The sequence below is a fragment of the Mastomys coucha genome, unplaced genomic scaffold (genome assembly GCF_008632895.1).
Source record: "Mastomys coucha isolate ucsf_1 unplaced genomic scaffold, UCSF_Mcou_1 pScaffold7, whole genome shotgun sequence".
NCBI lineage: Eukaryota > Metazoa > Chordata > Mammalia > Rodentia > Muridae > Mastomys > Mastomys coucha.
Genome location: NW_022196913.1, coordinates 86,248,187 through 86,268,748, shown reverse-complemented (window position 1 = coordinate 86,268,748; position 20,562 = coordinate 86,248,187). Strand labels below are relative to the sequence as shown.

Sequence of the window (20,562 nt, the reverse complement as noted above, 5' to 3'; positions counted from 1 at the left end):
AAAGAAAACAAACAAAACAAAACAAAACAAAACAACAAAAAACAGAACAGTAACAAAAAACAACAACAAAAACAACAAAACAAAACAAAACCAAGTATTTATTTTTAAAGAAAATGGGGAATTTAGGAATACAAAATAAGTATTGAATAAACAAATTATTTTATATTTTGTCAGGTGGGGTAAATACAGGATAGTTATTTACATACTACTTGCTATTTAGCAATAAATACAGAGAAAGATACAATATTGGGCTTGATTTAAGCTATATTAACTTTTGGTACAAAAAAACAAATATAGCAAGATACAAAAATTATGGTATAGGAGAGTAATAAATTCATGGGTGTTTAGTTATTTATTTTCATTGAAAATAGTAATAATAAAAATATCATAGATATTTAAGTTATAATCTTTGTGAGAATGCCTATTGACATACATCTTTTTTCCCAATCTGGAATTTGGAAGTGATGTTTTAGCAAAATGAAGGGAAAAATTTAAGATTAATACAGAACAAAAAATTCATCTAAATTATAAAGGAGTTAGAAATGAAAATATTGACACAAACTGGAATTTTTCAAACTTTTTATTTTGCTGTTTTAATTTTTAAAGCATATAATAAAATTGCATATCATATATTTTTATTATTATTTTATCCTTTTGAATACCAAATTAAGTCTCAACTGTTGGGGAAATGTTACAGCTACAAAATACAGATAAAATATTTGTTTGCAGTTGAATAAACATGCAATCATAGAATAATTAAAGAAAGTTGAAGGACTTTAGATGTAAGATGGGAACTTTAGTGAAAGTGGCTATGTGTTTAGAAAATGTCAAGTAGAAAATTTCAAATTTTTATTGGAAAGCAAATGGTTATGGTACAGAATTAAAGTCTACTCCAAAACAAATAAAAAATAAAAATAAAATAAAGCCTACTCCAGAGAAACCTAAAAGTTAAGTATGGATTTAGTCAATAAACCTAGTTATGAATTCATTCCTGTGTCACACAAAAAATTGCTAAGAGCGAAATCACAGTACCCTATATCTGTGATGACTTCTGACTAGACTCAGAGTTGGGAGCAGAGCTCAGCTATACCACAGGTGCTACTAGTCTAAGTTGTATATTTGGAATAGCATCTTTACTTGTTTATTACTGCAAATAGAAGTCATTTTAAGATATTCATCTTTTATTTGCCAATGAGCATGCATTCGCTGTGCATTTGAACTGTAGACCTGGCACTTCTAAAATTTCGCTATGTGGGATAGTTGGCACTAATACCTAGGGTGATGCCAAGCTTCTGCAGGATATTTTAATAGACTCCAGAATATTAGTATCTGATATATATGACTCACCTTTATGACAGTGACAAATAAGAACAAGCATCTCATCATAAACTAATAATTCACTTCTATTTTAGTACAATATGAGCTGTTGAGTTTCTGCGATCTGATATATAAAAATATAACTTTCCAAAATATTAATGAATTTTGGTTTCTGTTATAGCAATGATTGTAAGTTCTATTCAAATTTTACCACTTCCAGATGTCACTTGAGGCATAAGGGGCATATTGATTTCATTTGTGCCTGATTTTAAAAGTTCTTCCTTTTTGATGCTTTTGAGAGAAAATAAACTGTAATAGTAAATTCTTATTGCTTTTAAAATTCAAGTTTTAATCAAATGCATTGTAATTAGTTTTAAATGAGAAACCTTTAAAATCTAAGCTACCCAACTGAGCAATTTTTATATAATAAGTAGTTTTTGAACACAGAGATCAAAGACTTTCATGTATGTTACTTATGTAAAATTACTTTGCTTACATTGGACCACCAAGTTAGATGGGCAAAGTCTGTGTACCTTAGTCCCCTGATATAGTGAGCAGAATGAAAGTATGATGCAAATTTCATATAAATCTAATTAAGTTTTGTAGTAGTTTATGACAACAATTCTCATACATAGTCAAGTGATGTTTTAACTGCAAAGTGGTTTGTCTCTAAGTTTCAGTTCTGGGAGTGTGGGTGTATGCATGTTATCATCCTTTGTGAGTCAGTAAGTAAAGTTCATGCTGAGCAAACAAGGTAGGGTTGGAAATATTTAAATAGAATCACAAACCAGCTGGGTGAGTAACAGAGTCATCAATAGAAACACCAGAACTTAATGGCTATGTAGATTTTGTAAACAAAAGAACAGGTGTGTTGGAAATTGAGCTAAGACTTATATATACCAGATTTTTTCTATATAAAAGTATCTATTTTATTTTGTAAAATGAAATTTCAATGTGTTTACAGCAAAGCAAAAAAAAAAAAATTGGAATGCCCTCACATCTTATGTTTTTAATCAAAATAGAGACCTGAAAAATTACCATTTCCCTCTCCCACTTGAGAAAATGAAATATAAAATCAAGTGGACAGAGAAGTACATTGACATTTTGAAATTAAAATTAAAATTAATCTTGGTTGAAATAGCTAGAAAGCATATCTAATACTTTCAGTCCTGTCATTTGTTTTAGTAATGCATGTTTAAAAAGCTAAGGATGAGCCAGGCACATCTGCCATCAAAGGCATTGATCAGAAATGTTAGATTGCATAAGCAGCAAATGTATTTGCAAGAATGAGTTATTCATAATTGCAGGCAATATTTACTACTATGTTCCAGATACTGTTCATTTGTTTTGCATGGATCAGTTTATGGGGTGCACCCTTTTATCTCTTTGAGGTTGCATCATTTTATTAACTCTGGTTTGCAGATGAGGAAAGTGAACACAGAAAACGTAATGATCTTCATTCACCCTGTTTGATTTATTCATATGGATTCAGTCTAGAGGTTGATTCCAGAACTCTTCATAAGTCATCTTTCCAGAATGCCGAACTCATTTCTGACCTTTGAACGTATTATTCCTGTATGTGTTCATCTATAAGTACTGAGGACTTACAGTTTTTTTCATCCTTTTTCCTCTATGCTGGGGCCTTGACCCTAGAGTCTCATACATAGTAAGCCAGAGTTCTACCATTAAATTACACTAAAATCCCAGTTGCACATATTTATTTCCCAGAACAAAGCCTTGTCATTTTAGTGTCTTTGCCTCATAAATAATTCACCATTATTCATCTGATTTCTAAAACTTTGGTTCCCAGATAGCCTACTATTCTCTTCCTGCCCAGCAGGAACTAGTTTATCAAAACTAGTTTTAAATAAGCAGGTATATTACATTTCTCAGACTATGAAACCACTCCCTGTTTTCTATAGAAGAGTCTGGGTTGCTTCCCTTAATAATGCCCTAATAATGTTTGCCTCTGCCCCCCACCCCCGTCTCTGTCTTCTCATGCTAGTATACTACTGTGCTTTTTAGAATTACCTCATTCTGAAAAGTAAAAATAAAAAATAAAAATAAAAATACATAGTGATGGAACCTTTCTCCATTTGTATAAATTTAATTTTCATGTTTAATTCAGTAACTAAGGTTCTGACTACTGAATAATAGCAATAATGTCCATATTTATTTCATTAGCCTTACTTAAGGCTAATTAATTTCTAAATCAGTGTGTCTCTTTGCATGTAGCTAGTTATTTTGATGGCACAAAAATGGGATCTGAATTCAGAAAAATCTCTGCTTAGACAGCATTGAGAAAAATTATTTCTTTTCTTAAGAGCATTGTCTGTCAAGAAGGCAGAGTAAGGAGTAAGGGCCCTGCTGCTAAGGATAAATGCTATCCTTATCTAGGGACCTCACCACAGAAGGGGAATACCAGCTCCTTCAAGTTGACTTTTAACTTGATAAATGTGCCAACACACACACACACACACACACACACACACACACACACACAAATAATTGAAGAAATGCAAAGTATTCAAGATTACCAACTTATTGTAAAAATTATTACAATAGAGTTTGGCCCTAATATAGAGAAATTAAGCCTGAATTAAAGAACAAGAATATATGGGAACCAACAGCCAAGTAAGGAGATGACACTTGAAAGAAAAACACTCAAGTGAAAAACATAAGAAACTATTAAATAGCCAGGCTAAGTCAACTTACATGTGTTGCTGAAAAAATTGTAAGAATTGAGCAAACAGGGATACCTCATAAAAATACCAAGGAGCAAGGAATGTCCATTAAGCCTAAAGATAGAGCTTCAGAAGGGTTTACTGAGCAAACATCAGTCCCCAGGAGATGCCCTAATTGCGGGGAGTAATGTCAGGTTCCAGGAAAACGTCCCCAGTAAGGGATGGGTCTCCCCTGACCCCTCCTACATGCAATCAGTATCTCCTCCTCACCTGGGGCACAGAGGTCAATGGAAACAAAAGACAATGGGCTCCACCAATGAGAGATAACCAACTCATGCTGTAAACCTATGTACTGGGAAGGTATAAAAAGGGTGTGCATTTGTTCCTGAGGGTCGCCTTGCTCCAAATGCAAAACTACCCCAGTATATTGGATCATTAAAAACCTCATGCTAATTGCATTGATTTCCATCCCTCTTTCTTCTTGAGTGGGGCACCCACTCTTAATTTAACAAAATAAGATGAACAAATACTACTGAAGTGACAGCAGAGTTGAAATGGTGATTAGATATTGAGGGTAGGACAGGATAAACCAAAATGATAGATTTTTATTGAGATCAAGCTCTCCTTAAAGGATTCAGTGAGACTTGATTAAAGTTTACCTGTGAAGAAGTTTGCTACCAAGCATGCGACACATTAGGAATATTGCAAAATACAATTTAATGGAAAGATGATCTTTACATTTTTCTTTTCCTTTTTTGTGTTCTGAGCAAATGCACATTCTTGTGGTTCAGTAGCCCATTTCGTTGTATTGTATTTACTCCAGGCAGTTCAGCAATGTTTACAGGCTGATGGTTGCTCTGTCCTGAGAATTCTGCACTTTAGCTATGCTAATTTCTTTCTGTCAATCCAAGCACTATGACAGCACCTATCAATTTGCATTTAGAGTGCTTTAATTAAACAGAATAGGCTAAGTCTCTGAAGTTCAATGAATCTGACTAAGAAAAAGGCATTTGAGGGGTTTGCTGTTGAAGAGAAAGCAACTATTCTGCATCTTGGCTGATTTTCCTGACAAATTAAATGTTGCTTTAATAGCAAAGAAGATTTGGTATGTCAGATACATAGAATATTTTGGCACAGTCTACATTTGCTGCTTTATGGATGAGTATATGGATGAGAACATATTCAAGTTGAGGGGAACATTTTGCCAAGAACATCTGGTCTCCAACCTTGCCTTGATTTTGAGTGTTTTAACCAGTATTTAAAGGAATTAAACAACAACAGCAACAGCAGCAGCAACAACAACAACAAAGCTACATTCCTTAAATGCACCCTGGAGATCTCATTACCCCCTATTCCCTGTGACAGGTTTTTGGAGGACTTGATTGAAGATTGGCTTTAAAGGACTAATACAATGGCAATCTACAGGGAAAGATGTGGCCTAAGTGTGATGGAGCTGTTTGCTTTGTAATTAATCTAATCAGTGAATCTGTTACCATTTCATAAGCAGATCAAAGGCCTGTTGCAATTTCCCCAAGCAAATATAGTTAATGGGGCCTAAGGGCAGGGATTCTGTTTGTTTTGGTGACCCTTTCAATGTTGGCATTTAATTCACTTCCTATACATCATAGAATGGAATTAACTAAGTACAATTACGTTCGTGTTTATTCTGGAGTAAAACCTCTGGAAAATAAGAGCTTTAAAAGGAGCTTTATGTATAAAAATAAAATATTGTTTATGGGCATATTTTACATATTCACTCCTTATCTTTCTATGGTTTCTTTCCTTCTCTTTTCCTTCTTTCTTTCTTTCTTTCTTTCTTCCTTTCTTTCTCCCTTTCTTTGTAATATTAGTTAAAATAAGATTTTTTTAACAAAATAGTTAAAATGGTACCATTAACATCTGTTATTTTTAAAATGGGAGAAATTTGTTTGTTTTAAGAAGTTGCTTGATGCTAGAAGCTTGATTTTGCACTGTGTAGGAAAATGTTTCCCATCTTTAGAGGGAGAAAAGCAAGTTGCTGTAAGTTCCAGTAACTGCCTATTTTATTTTATTTTTTTTAGCTTGTACACCAAGAGAATCAGTACATAAATCAGATTGGAAAAGTATGATTTAAAAGAAGGAGTTTTTATATTTAAATATTTTAATATTTTAATATTAAAATTTTCATTTAACTCTCAAAGAGTGAAGAATATGGTAAAATGCTAATGCACTAACTGTGTTTTCTCTTAATTAGTTTTAATCAGTCAGAGGCTGCCTTTGACTACTCAGAATGTTTTAGATGCAAAGGCCAAAGTTTGTTGTCTGCACATATGAATACTAAGTGAATCGAGGTATTTATACATGAAATGAGATAGTAAACCTTAGGGAAGGCCTTTAATTCTTCAAATGGTAACTTCAGGGCATGTGATGAAGTCCTTAGAATCATAAGCTGACAGCATCTCTGACTCCCTGCAGTGTTATTACCCAAAACTTGGCCTGTCAAAAGTCCTTTATGGCAGACAGATTCTTTAGGTCCTATCTTTCTCTGGGTGACTGCTGCCTATTGATAGATGATTTGGGAGGATGGATCATGCTCTTCAGCTGAGTAGCTACTGATATGTACATCCTGTTGGAAAGGACTGACATACCCATGCTCTCATGGATGGTCTTGATGAAATTCAACAGGTTGCACAGCAGAAAAAGTCATGGACATGGCAAGGGGAACAACAAAGAAGAGAGTGGTATTGACAGAGGAGGGAGTAATCAGATTGACCCGTATATGTGTATGGTATTGTTAACAGTAAATGTAATAAAATCATCTGGCTAAAAATGGGAGATTTGGTTCTGAGCTGTAGTATTATCGTATTTCATGGGTATTCTGACAATGTATATAAAATCAGATCTGGACAAGTATCACTGATATTTTGTACTACTAATGCTTCATTAAGCACATCTTTTTATCATTTAATAATAAAATGATATAATAATATCTTCAAAGAATTTTATAAACAGCAATTTTAATTTAAATTTATAACTCTTCACATTAATGCAGAATTAGAGTATTACTAAAATGTTGCTTGCTCACTGCCCTCATGAAGAATCCCATTTACTTTTCTTCTTAATCATCTGGTGTCATTTCAGAGTTGTAACAAATTTTAAGTGCTTATTACATGAGTGCTTGAACAAGCCTTCTCAATATCCATTCTTAGCTAACTAGATGTAACCTAAGAGGCTAGTGACTAGTATCATTTGCACATTTGCTCTTACAATTTTAAAGTAATAAAATATATTTATATAAAACTATTCTATTGAGAAAGGAGCTAGGAAGAGGCCTAATTTTATAAGAAAGAGATTTATTTTTCTAATTATAAAACCTATAGTGCTTTAATTAGAAAGTGAGAGTTGTAAGTATTAAAATAGGTCAGATATTAAGGGACAAAGAAGTAAAGAATACTGAACTTTAAGTTTTTAAAATAATTTAAAAATTTATTGTAGGAGAAATACATTATCAGTGAAGAGTATTTCTACACAATGTATTTGATATACCAGTGTTCTTGTGACAAAACTTTTGTTTTGTTTTGTTTTTTCCTTTTTTTGGCTATTTTATAAGGCAATGGGAAATGTATCCTTCATTTCTCTTTTGGGGATATTTTTGAAATAGCCTGGGATACAAAGCAAACTCAGTATCTTTTAAAGAAGTCTGAAACCAGGTGGTGGCGGCACACCTTTAATCCCAGCACTTGAAAATCAGAGGTAGACAGTTCCTCTTCCTCTTCCTCTCCCCATGATTCTCTTGCTCCTGCTCCTCCTTTTCTTCTTCTACCACCTCCTCCTCCCCCTTCCTCTCTTCATTTTCTTCTTCTTATACAAAGAACTGGACTGGTTTCACCAGCTTATTTCTTCCATAACAAAATATGAGTATATCTAAGTTCACAATATGATGTCTGCACCTGTGTGGATGCAGGTGTACTGGGCTGTGTGAAAAATAACAATCAAAGAATGTACATAACTTTGATTTGAATTGTAGAAAATGAACTTGAAACATTAAAATGTACATACATTTCTACTTCTCAATTATACTTGAGAAAAAGTCATATGATTCTGAGTACACAAAATTACCTTCTTCATGTAATACTAGAATAAATGCATAATTGTTTAAGCCCACAGTTTTTTTATTCAATACAATATCCTAAGAGTTTTTATCATTACTCATTTTGTTCTTACATTTTTCTTTTTGTAACATATGGATGACCTTCTGTTGTGAAACTCTTACCTTTTGATTGTCAGGATAGATTCTTGATGTGAATTTATAACAAGAATACAAATAAGTAAAATGGGAACAAAAATAATCAACTTTCATAAAGTTCTTTAGTGAAGTACTTCAGAACTGATTCTTTCCCATGAAAAAGAAATGTTTTGTGACAATATAAAATATTTTAGCTGCTGAGGAATCATAAATTATGTTTATATTATTGGAAGAATTATAAATATATGCTCAGATATCACTTTGACACAGTATAAACTAAACACTATATCCGAAAAGAATCTTGATGATAAATTTTTAAATCATACCTCTTGTTTATAATGGAATGACATTTTGAGAATAATATTTTTTAAATCCCCTGTAATAAAATCTTTCTTACCTAGCAGAGGAGAAAATCTTATAAAAAGAGAATCACAAAGTGAAATAAAAACTGTCAGAATAAAAAAATCTGAAAGTAGTTATGATAAATACTAAATGACAACAATCTCACTCTTTCTGATTAAATTAAATGTGATATTCATTTTTTTTCTAAATATAGTCTTCTCAAAATTTTATTGCCTTAAATTATGGTCATCATCTTTGTGGCCTGAAATACTTGTGCCAGAATCCAGTTTGCACTAATCCTCACTTATAGGTAGAAAATACAAAATACAAAACAAAACATGCAGATGACTATTATATTGTAATACTTTGTTCTCTGTCTCCTCCTCTTTCTATTTTATTTTTGTTTGTTTGTTTTTCGTTTTTGTTTTTGAATGGTTGGTGATTGGTTTGCTTCTCCTGGTTCCTGTTGCTCAGTGGTGTTTGGCCAGTTTGTATTTTTCCAGACATCACTCCACGATGTTGTTGAGGTGTTTGATGGGCCAACTCAGCAGTCTCCTCTGTTATCTTCCCTCTCGGGATCCCATTCAGGTATCCTTTACTAGAACTGCCATTCATCAGCTATTGCTTAAAGACTGACTTTTGAGTAGTATTTGGAGAGAGTTGAGATCTATGTCATCCATGTTAGCAATACCATAAACTGAAAAAACTTTTTAATTAAGAATAAAACCACAATTTAATAGTAATTAATACTCTTGAGAGAAATTGAATTATTTTCTAGGATTGTAATAAAATAAATACAATACTTAATCACAATCTGTGCTGTTTCATATGATATAAAATATTTAAGAATGAGACATATGTATTAAAATGTAATTGAAGCTTTCTGGTTAAAAAAAAATGCGATTGAAGCTGAACCCAAAGAAAATATATTGCTAGCAGTAGGATATTTTAAAGTAATTTTGTAGAACCTAATTTGACCTTTTCAAATGACAGTGTAAAATGATGTAGTTTGTTAGGTTTACTGAATGAAGATTATTTATGATATCTGAGTGTTTGTTTTGTTGAGTAGGAGAGTCACTTCCACTGAGTTCAGGTAATCAGATCACAATTCGATTCACTTCAGTTGGACCCATTACAGCTAAGGGATTTCACTTTGTTTATCAAGGTAAGTGACACTGTAGTCTAGAAACACACTAAGGAATGATGTCAATTTCCATGCTGTGCTCAGTTGTTGATCAATATTATCCTCATAACTGTATAGGAAAGAGGAAAGTTGTTTTAAGTAGTTGTATACTGATCCTTCCCCATGAATTTTTTCCCTGGAACATTGTTGCTTTGACCAACTTTTAAAAAGAATGTATTGTTCCATCACCTTTCTCAATTTAAATGTCTGACTTTCCTTCCATTGCAACATTTTGATTCCAAAACATTTCATGTTATCCTTACTATACTTGACTCTTCTCATTTTTTGTTTTTTTCATATCCTGCACTTTAAATTAAACATACTTCTCTTTGTTGTAATTTATTTAGTTAAGGCAAACATTACTCCATGTAAACAATATACTTTCTCATTCTCTCAGTAAAACTGAACTTCTGAATAGTTACTAAATATTTTGTGCATTAAATATGAATTTTCCTGCCTTTTTATTGCCTTTTATGGACAACATTTTATAATATCATTAAACTAAATCAAGACTCATTTGAGATATTTTCAATCAATTGTATATGATGATGTAATGTTTCTTCTCAAAAGTACTTTGCACTTTCTAAGAAATGTATAAACATTTGTGACACTATATTCTTATTAAATTCTTTCATTTCATTTTTTTCCATTGGTTATGGCACATACTCTTTCATCATAGTACTTTCCTCTGAAATACAACTGTGGTACTGTGCATCCTCAAAGGCACTGAAAAAACTTATATGCATTTCCTCAAGTTATATCAGATAAACCTATTGGAATTTATCATGTCATTCTTTTGGACTATTGTCAATCTCTTTAATTACATTTGTATGTGTTTTAAAAAGAAAAAACATCCTGTTATCATTCTACTTTACTAAATCCAAAAAGGCACAATTGATGGGCATACAAATTCTAAAATCAACCTCAAATTTGATTATATATGATTGATGAATCAAAAATAAATATTGTTGTTAATCTGTCTGACTTAGATTTTGCTAAACATGACTGTAATTACTGACTTCAATGGAAACAAACACTTTGATTATTAAGTTTGTAAACATGTTTGAAATAACTAATAATAATAATAGCCTGTATAGGAAACAATTGGAATGTATTTCATGTATACTAAATTACTTTTTCTAATTTGGAATTCAAACTTAAAAATTTTACATTCATTTTTGAATCTGTAAATTGCAATAGCTAAGAAAAGCACTTCATTTTATTGATAAGAATTTGATGAAGTAAAAGATAGAAAACAGCATAATTGGTGTCATTTAAGGATCAAAGACAAATTAAAAGTATCTTAAATGCCAATATTCACTTTTAATTACATTTTATTTTTATCAAACTTAAAACTTTTAGATTATTAGAATTAGAAATTCTAATTATAAAAAAACCAGAAGATTTCTTTGAGTCTCTTTAGGAAGTTACATTTTAAAATCTGTATTTGTCTGATAACTATGAGATTAAATCACCTTATTTCTATGCAGCTGTTCCTAGAACAAGCTCTACACAGTGCAGTTCTGTGCCGGAGCCAAGATTTGGAAGAAGGATTGGCAATGACTTTGCAGTTGGTTCATTGGTCCTTTTTGAATGTAACCCAGGATATATTCTCCATGGCTCCAGAGCCATTAGGTGTGAAACAGTACCCAATTCTTTGGCGCAGTGGAATGATTCCTTACCTACATGCATTGGTGAGTGTATATATCTATGTGCTCTGTGATTGTCTATAATTCTGGTCCATTTTTAATCATATGACTTTATAGTATTAACTTCTTCTCTAATGTATAATCTACATATCTCTTTTCCCATTCTTTAAACTGTTTATATACACGTATGATAATTTCTTTTTCTAAAAAAATTTTCAGTTTTACACAATGCCTTCTATACTTGCTATTGTTTCTTGTATTTTATGATCTTATCCAAAACATTTTTGCTTATCCCATCATCCTTAAATACTTCTTCTCTCAATTATTATTTTAAGACTTTCTGTCTCTCTGTCCTTCTCTCTGTCCCCTCCCCCACTTTTTGTATGTGTATGTGTGTGTTTCAATTGTTATCAGTAGTATTCTGAGCCTTCACTGTAAAGTTTTATAATAGCTAGGCAAAATTTATTCCTTGACACTGACATGGTATTATTTTCTTAATTACAGATAACTATTGATTTATACTAATTGAGTGCTTTTAATTTTTGTATGTTAATTTTGCATCTTGAATCTTTGGTACATTCATTTATTCGTTCTACTAGTTCATTGGTATTTACATATAGGATCATATCATCTGCCATGACAATTTGAGGTTTTCTATTCCAGTTTAAATCTTATTTTTCTTTTTTTCATTGCTTTGTGTTCTCTTGGGTGATTGTTCTTCCTATGACTTGCCATAGCCAGAATAAAAATGATCAAAATTGTAAAGATTATGTTTTTACAATCTTATAATTGTTTACGTTACCTCTTTATTTAGTATAATATTAAGTTACTTTTTATATTAATATATTTTATACTATTAACATATATTTGTATATAATATAAAATTATATTGATATAGTTTATATTATCAATATATTTTATATTATATTATGTAACATCAGTTTTTATATTATGGTGAGTTTCTTGTAAACCTAATTGGTTTAAGGTTTTTATCATAAAATGTGTCAAATTTCATGCATTTCTGCATGCATTAAATTGATTGTATGATTTTTGTCCTTGTTTATGTTATTTTGCAATATTTCATTTACCTTTGTGAATGCTGAACTGTCCTTTCTTTCCATGGATGATATAGTGAATAATCTCTTCAATGTGCTGTTAGATTGGGTTTGCTTTTTGTTGTTGTTGTTAGAAAGTTTTGAACCTATGTCTGCTGTTTAAAGGTTTTTCAGTCTAATGCATTTTTAAGAGCTATCAAAACAGATAAGACAGTTCTGGTTTTGGATATGATACCACATATTTAAACCATTCAACAAGTCTATTGAGAAATTACTTTTGGATCTTGTTGGTAAATAAAGAAAATCATTAATTATAGTCCTCATGGTTTATTACAGAGCTCTTTAATTTTTTTCCTATGATAAGAGTTTTAACATTATTATAACAGTAATCTGCATAAAATTATTTAGAAGTACAGTGAAATTGATTTTTATTAGGTGATTCATATAAACATAAATAATTCTGTAAGGAAAAGTCTTTTCAACATTTGGAAGTTCAATAACAAATTGCAAATAAAGTTAAATTAAAGCAACTCTAATTTTTAAAATAGGTATTAAGCAGTTGTATTACTGTATTACTCAGAACTTTCTTCTTTATTTAAGACTTTGAAGAATTCAAATACTACCTCATGTAGGGGAACAGTTTCTTTTTCATCAAAACATGAAACCAATGAGTGGTTTCCATAAAGAAAAAAACACAGAAGAGAAATACTAGCTGATACAGAGAAAAGAAAAAAAATGAAAATAACTTTTAGCTAGAAGAATAGAAATGGGAAACTTCTACAGAATGTAAAAATATAAATATTGTATTGTAATCTATTCTTCTTTAAAACTGAGCAAAAGTCTTATGACTGCAATGTTGGTAAGTCTTTTATTGCATGAGAATATCAAATTAAGGAAAACTTATCTAGGTACCTTTGTTCACATATTTGAATTAATTTTTAGCCTCAACTCATTGATATAGGACTGTGTTATGGGAGATATTTTGTGGCAGGAGGTCATGGTGGAAGAAGCTACCCACCTCTTGTCATCTAGCAAACAGAAAATGAGAAGATCTGTGGATAAGATGTTCCTTTTTGAATCATCCCCCTCCTACATGAACCATTTTTTTCTACTCTGTTCTTCTTCCTAGTGGCTCATTTAGCTGTGAATTTATCAGTGGACTGATTCACTGATGAAGTGGGTTCTTCCTCCATCCAATTACAGTTAAATAGCAGTGCCATCCGTGGGCTAACCCTTCAGCAAATAAAGTCCGGGGGTGCATGTATGGGGGACATCAGATTCAAATTTCATATGTAAACAATTGTAACTGTTTAAATATTTAATTTTTTAATAATAATATATTTATAGGTACTTATAGGCAGCCTTTAAGAAATGATTAGTATTAGCCCTCATAAATGATATTAACCTTTTTTTTTTTCTGAGACAGGGTTTCTCTATGTATCCCTGGCTATCCTGGAAATGTCTGTGTAGACCAGGCTGGCCTTGAACTCAGAAATCTGCTTGCCTCTACCTCCCAAGTGCTAGGATTAAAGAAGTGCACTACCCCTGCCCGATGGTAATAACATTCTTATAAAAGAGACTACAGACAGATGTCATGTCTTGCTATGGATGTGGAAGCATAGTAAGAAAATGGTCTCTATGAAATAGGAAAGAAGCGTTCCATAGATAAACAAATGCCCGGTGCTTAATAGATATACAAGGTATGGTATTTTGTTTTAGTAGCACAAATGACCTATGTTAGAATCAGCAAAAGTAATTAAATGCTGCTTACAAAGTCTAAAGATGGGCTGAGTAATGTGTCAAGCTGGAAAGGCTGAGATACATGTTAGATGAACCTGCATTTCCATAAAGCACTTTAGAGAAAATTTCTAGAGAATAATAGTCATCATGAAGACACTATTCATCTAGACACAGACAGCAAAACCTATTTTGACATTTTAGGTAGAAATAAGGTACATATTACTGAATAATGGAGAGAAGGCTATCCTTATGATAAAATCATGTATTTATATGGTTTTTTAGAAAGTAGAACTTGGAAATAATGAAATTTATTTGGGTGTTTATCAGAGGAGATATCTAAAATATTGGAGGTATATGTCAATTTGTTTGTCTTGACTGCATTGGTCAAAGTGTGTGATTCAAAAAGCATTTAATAATAGAATTGTTATCCATATTTGAAACTGTCCCGCAGTTTCATGAACTGGGTTCTGCCTCGACCGAAGGGAGAAAGGAGACCTGAAACACAGAGTTCGAGAACAAAAGGACATGGAGCCAAGTTGAGGGTTTCTAATCAAGGCTCTCCTTTACTTTGGAGGTTCAGCATTTATATACAAGAGAGCAGGTCTGAATCTCTAGGTTACAATGACATTTGAATAACATAAGGAATTAGGGAGGAGTCAGGAAGAGTCTGAGCAAAGTCTAGGAGGATGTCAAAGGGAAACCGGCTGCAGGGCTGAAGGTGGAAACTCAGGGCATCCCGCAGGTCTCAGCTCAGGGGAGTGGCTGGAGGCACAGTCTACAGTGGGGGAGGAGGTCAACAACTGATGTCCTCAGGCTGTATACATGCCAGCCAGCAGGCATAGTTTGTTCTGGAATCCTCAAAGGCAGAACTCATAGTAGTGAGCCTTTGTTTCGGGCACAGCAGGCGTGAGTTGAGACTCCCGTGGCAAGCTTGCAGCTGAGGGACCCCAACACAGATTGTTATCTAGGTGGTTGCACATGTAGTCCCAGGGACCTACCCAGTAAGTGGAGACCATGAAATTGAATATACCATTTTGAGACCAGTATGGAAACTACAGGAAGACTCGGTTTTAGAAAATAAAGAGAAAGAAAGAAAGAAAGAAAGAAAGAAAGAAAGAAAGAAAGGAGGAAGAGAAAGAAAAGAATAAAGTTAATAATGAAATGTAAAACACAACTTAAAATTCAGAAACGTCTGCCTGTAAATTGAAAATAAGACTAAGGTTTTCAGGAGACAACTTTAAGAGTAGGCAAAATGATGTTTCATAAGATTACTGTTTTAATAGAAGCTAGGAGAGTGTAATTAACAAGGTAATGGGGAGGTTAGTCAGGTATAATGACAAAAACCAGGACCAGTTACCCAGAAAATAGAATAATTAGAGAGAATTTATCTCAGAAATCATCAAGGTCTATTCCCTGCCTCATACTGTAAAGTGCAAGGGTGCCAGATTTCAAAGGAGGGGTCTCTTTGATGTCTACTATCATTTCACATTTTAAGCTATGCTGGGTACTGTGCCACTCATATAAGGTTCCATCTGACTGCACTGTATATGCTATTAAGGTAATGGTATTCTAATTGCCTCTAGATAGAAATAAGTGATGTTTTGAAGAACAGCTCTGTCCAGGAAAAGAGCTGCCAATAAAGCCTACACAGAATCCCTCAAATGGATATAATTTCAAATCCTGAAATTATACTGCTTTTTATCCAAAAGTCCAGTTACTCCATATAAGCAGATTCACTATGTCGAAATTTTTTTTGGCCAGGAAGAACTCCATTCATTTAACTTTATCCTGTGGGAAAAATGACATGACATGTCAAGATAAACAGTAAAACAGAATGCTATCCTACACTCAGGCTAAAAGATGGTATTATCAGACCTAGAACAGAGGCATGATTTTGACCTCCTAAAATACTAGATCTTGGCTAACTTTCTCAAAATCCAACCAAATAAATGAATGATTGAATGAATGGTGGTTGTGAAGACAGGCTAGGGAGGCAGAAACAGCCAGCTGTGAGTTCCAGAAGAGCCAGGACTATACAAAGAAATCCTGGGTTGGGCAAACAAACAAAGAAGCTTTGTATTTGGGAAACAAACAAACCAAAACAACAACCACCACCACAACAACAATAACCACAAAATAACAACAACAACAAAAACCCCAAAAACCCAAAGGGAAACAAACAAAGGACAAATAAAAACCTTCCATGTTAACCTCAGGTAGTATTAAAGTTTTGTAAAAGTTAATAGTTGACAACTTATTTGACTAGAACTTAGCTGACAACAAATAGTAGACAACTTCTTGCAAATCTTATACATACATGTATACCTTGAAGTAAGAAAGATTAGATGAAATTACAGTGTGTTTAACATAAGATCAGTCCAGCTAGAGTGTGACCCAAGGCATAGGCATCACACCTAAGATAATATGCTCTCATTTTTGTTTTTTTCATAATTCTCCTGGGACCCACATGAAGAGTCAGTGTGTTTAGCTAAAGGAGCTATTTATTCATATCCCTCTGATGGTAGGATCTCTTAACAATGTATTTAGATATCACTTTTGCTTCTGTAGGTCCAGAAACCAGGATCCCAGCTCCATTGGTTAAAGGGATATACTTTCAAACCAAGATTACTTTCAAACTTTATTGACTTTTCTGAGATCCACTAACTCTGTAGAAATTGAGCCAAACGGGAATGCTTCATAAAATTACCAGAAAGCAAAGAAGTCCACTTATCCTTAAGACAAAGAGTTTTAAGAGAGTTTACAGAGCAAACCCCCATCCCCAAGGAATGTGTCATTTCCTAGAGACATCCCTCAGAGAGAGGATCTCCCCCACCCCTCCTGCAAGTCACAGGAAGGAAAAGTCAATAGAAACTAAAAAACAATGAACAAGATAAAGTGTAGCCAGCCCATGTTGTAAAATTGTAACCAGCCCACATTGTAAGCTGTAAAACTCTGTATAAAAGCTGAGTGCTTTGTTTCCTCTGGGTCGCTCTGGTCGGGATCACAGAGTTGACCCTGGTATACCAGTTTCAAATAAAAATCAACCTCGTGTTATTACAGTGGCCTCCTTCCTGAGTCCTGGCTAGTGGGGTACCCACGCTGGTTATTATAACTCTTTCTGTTTCTCCTCACTTTGCATGTAAATAACTATTCCATGGTTACACCACCACTACTGGCACCTAATTGGTTTGATTTCATGAGCTTACAGCTAACAATACAATTATCTTAGTATAATTGCTATTCAGATGCTATTGTTCTATTTTATATTACATTTAGAAAAGACTTTATACTTTGTACATTTTAGTTAATACTTCTACTTTGAACTGAAAATATTTTACTTTCAAATTTTTCTAAATAAAGGGGCTAAAGAGATGGCACAGCCATTAAATTCACTTGCTGTACTTTTAGAGGACCCAGGTTCCGTTCCCAGTACCCACATGGCATATAATAGTCTTTAACTCCAATTTCAGAGGTTCTAGTGCTCCCTTCTGGCCTCCAATGAAACTGCATGCATGTGGTGTACATGTAGACAAAACATTCATGTATATAAAATAAAAACTAAATTTTAAAAATTCTGAATACAAATGATTGTCTATTCTTAATTAAAATCCTCAATATCAGATTAACTTAAGTATGAGAGTCAGCGCAGAACTATCTGAAATTCATATCTCAATATTCTTTTTAATTTTGTGTTTAGCTTGAACTTTTATTGTTTGTACAAATTATTGCCTATTTACAGTTTTTGAGTTTCCTGTTTCTACTCATTAGAACACAATACTCAGATGTTTTTCTGTCTTAAAGCACTGTTCCATTCAAGTTTGACACTGAAACTTTTTTGCCTGGCCTTTATAAAACCACTTCCTGAACCTCATCTTCTGTCCATTTTTCATACTTCTGTTCAAGGGAACCTCTATATGTATGTATTATATATAAATATACATAGCTTCTATGTTTGTCAAATTTTTCTTAATCTAATTGAATCCACCCCAGTGTTTCTGAAATTATACTGCTTTTTATCCAACCAAGAGGAACTTGCTGCTTCATGAAAGCTGAGCAGTGAGTTTTCATTCAATGATAGAATTTCAGCAAAACACCTGATGATTTCCTGAATGCAAATAGAGGTGTAACAACATTAGCTACCTTCCTATAGGGCATCTACAGACCAAGTTAACTATTGTTCTGCATAACCATGCACTTGGCTTATGTTACTACACCTGTAGTTTTAAACTTCTAATATTTGTAAAAAAGTTATATATTGATAAATCACAAAAATCTACTTAAATGAAAGGATTGAGAAAATGTAACCAGGTGGGATATAAACAACTGTAATCTTGTACAAAGCTGGAATCTAAAGAATTTACAGGCAAATTACCACAAAATATGCACATTTTGATAAAAATTGAAGTTATAAAAACATATAAAACTGAAAAATAAAAGTTAGACTAGATACAGAGCTTTCATCCTCAAAGTTGACACTGTTACATTTCAATGTTCTTAAAAAACTTCAGTCTTAAGCCCCAAGGCTGTCCTGTGCCAGTACTCAGAGATTCAAATTACCCCCTGCAGCCACTTAATAGCTTTGACAATACAAGGCCTTAGGTAGCAGGACTTCAGTCTGTGGGAGGTCTCTTTTAAAAGACCCTGAAGCTACTACCTACAACCCTTAGAGGAAAAGTCTTTAATTAGCTGCTTATCCCACCCCTGTTATTCAAGTGCCCTCTAGACCCAGAATTAAGATTCCCAGAAGGGTCCCATAATCTATTTATCGATTTCATTTTTATTAGAATGGAAATTTATGAAGATTTAAGTGTATATGTGTGCTCATGTGTACTTTTTAACATGACCTGAACTTTTATTCCTTTATTGGCTTTTTCATTCATTCTTACATACAGTCAAGAAAGATTTATTAAACATAGTATTAAATAACACTTATACAAATTTATATGAAGTATAATTTTTAATTCTGAAATCAGCACTAGAAAGTAGACAAAATATTTTTCTCTTACTGGCAGTAAAATTCTGACAGAGGCACACATAAGCAAAGGAGGTTTCTAGTTTGCCTAGGGATGATTCAGACAGAGAGCAGACAAAGATAGGGACTCTTGAAGGCTATTTTGAGTGCAAATTCTATAGTGTAGGGAGTTCCTGAGTGGAATGTGAAGTGATCTTGATATATTTCTGGAAAATCACTTCTACTGAGAGATCAGAGTCGAAGTCAGAAATGTGTATCTATCACTGTAGTATAAAAGAAGGCAATTTATATCAGAAGATCAGAGTTGTGGAGATGATATTTACTAAGAGTCAGGATATACTTTTGTTTACTTATTTATTAGTTGTGTGTGTGTGTATGTGTGTGTACATGCACACGGGCACACGCATGTGTAAATGTGTTAGTGCAGGTTTATACTACTTCCAACGTCCTTGAAGCTTGCTCTCTTTTGTCTCTGCTTTGCGCACTCCAGGCCCTTGAGAGTCCGATTTCTGTCTGCCCCATGCCTTGCTAAGGAAATGCTAGGACTACAGATGCAGGCCAGTTTCAAAAATTATTATCTTTTACAACCTGACTTCAGTTTCTCCTCCATCCTCTCAGCCTCTCCACCCAGTTCCCCCTTGCTCTGCCTCGCATCTATCACTCCTTCCTTTCTCTCCAGAAAAGGGCAGGTCTCCCATAGATAGCAACCCAACATGGATTATCAAGTTGTAGTAAGAATGGGTACCTTTCCACATACTAAGGCTGGACAAGTATTGCTGGAATTTCTAAGCCTGATAAGCCTGTATAAAAAAAAAATCCAGATACTATAATTAAAAACTATATGCCTAGATTGCATAGATCTATCAATATACTAACTTATTTCCCAGCCATAAAACCCGTTGCTACTCTACGTTCTCTCCCCCCATGCAGTTCTGGTCCATCATGGCTTTCTCCTCCTCTTCTTTTGTCCTCTCTTTTCTGCAGTCCTCCTCTACTCTTACCTATCTACAACCTAGAGCCTTCAATCACACCTTTCCCTTCCACTGCTCAATCACAGGTTCTAGTCTTTTTTTGACCAGTTAAAATGGGAGAAGGTTTACATGACATCACCTGAGTACATGATGCTTGTTGAGGGAAAGCCCTCTTGAAGAACCAGTATTAACATCAGAAACAAACAATGTCAGGCCAACCCACTACAGACAAGTCAACCCTATAGGATGAAATGTGTCCAAAAAGCAGACAAAAGAGTTAGAGAAAGCTCCTGCTCCCAATGTTATGAGTCATAAAAGAACACAAATATATATATATATATATATATATATGTGTGTATATATATACATATATATATATGTGTGTGTGTGGTGTGTATAAATATATAATATATATACAATATAT

The 20,562-nt window shown here is 33.4% G+C and overlaps 1 protein-coding gene across 6 annotated transcripts in view; it reads left to right on the top strand.

The window, feature by feature from the left end:
• Csmd3 (CUB and Sushi multiple domains 3) overlaps positions 1-20,562 on the top strand; it is a 1,179,548-nt gene that overhangs the window by 996,374 nt on the left and 162,612 nt on the right. For 4 of the 6 annotated variants that reach the window (XM_031358937.1, XM_031358936.1, XM_031358940.1 and 1 more), the window contains 3 exons: positions 9,043-9,156; positions 9,638-9,733; positions 11,242-11,445. In XM_031358937.1, coding sequence (XP_031214797.1) covers positions 9,043-9,156; positions 9,638-9,733; positions 11,242-11,445 — 414 coding nt within the window. The remainder of the gene's footprint in view (positions 1-9,042; positions 9,157-9,637; positions 9,734-11,241; positions 11,446-20,562) is intronic. The other 2 variants (XM_031358938.1, XM_031358941.1) reach the window with 1 other exon arrangement.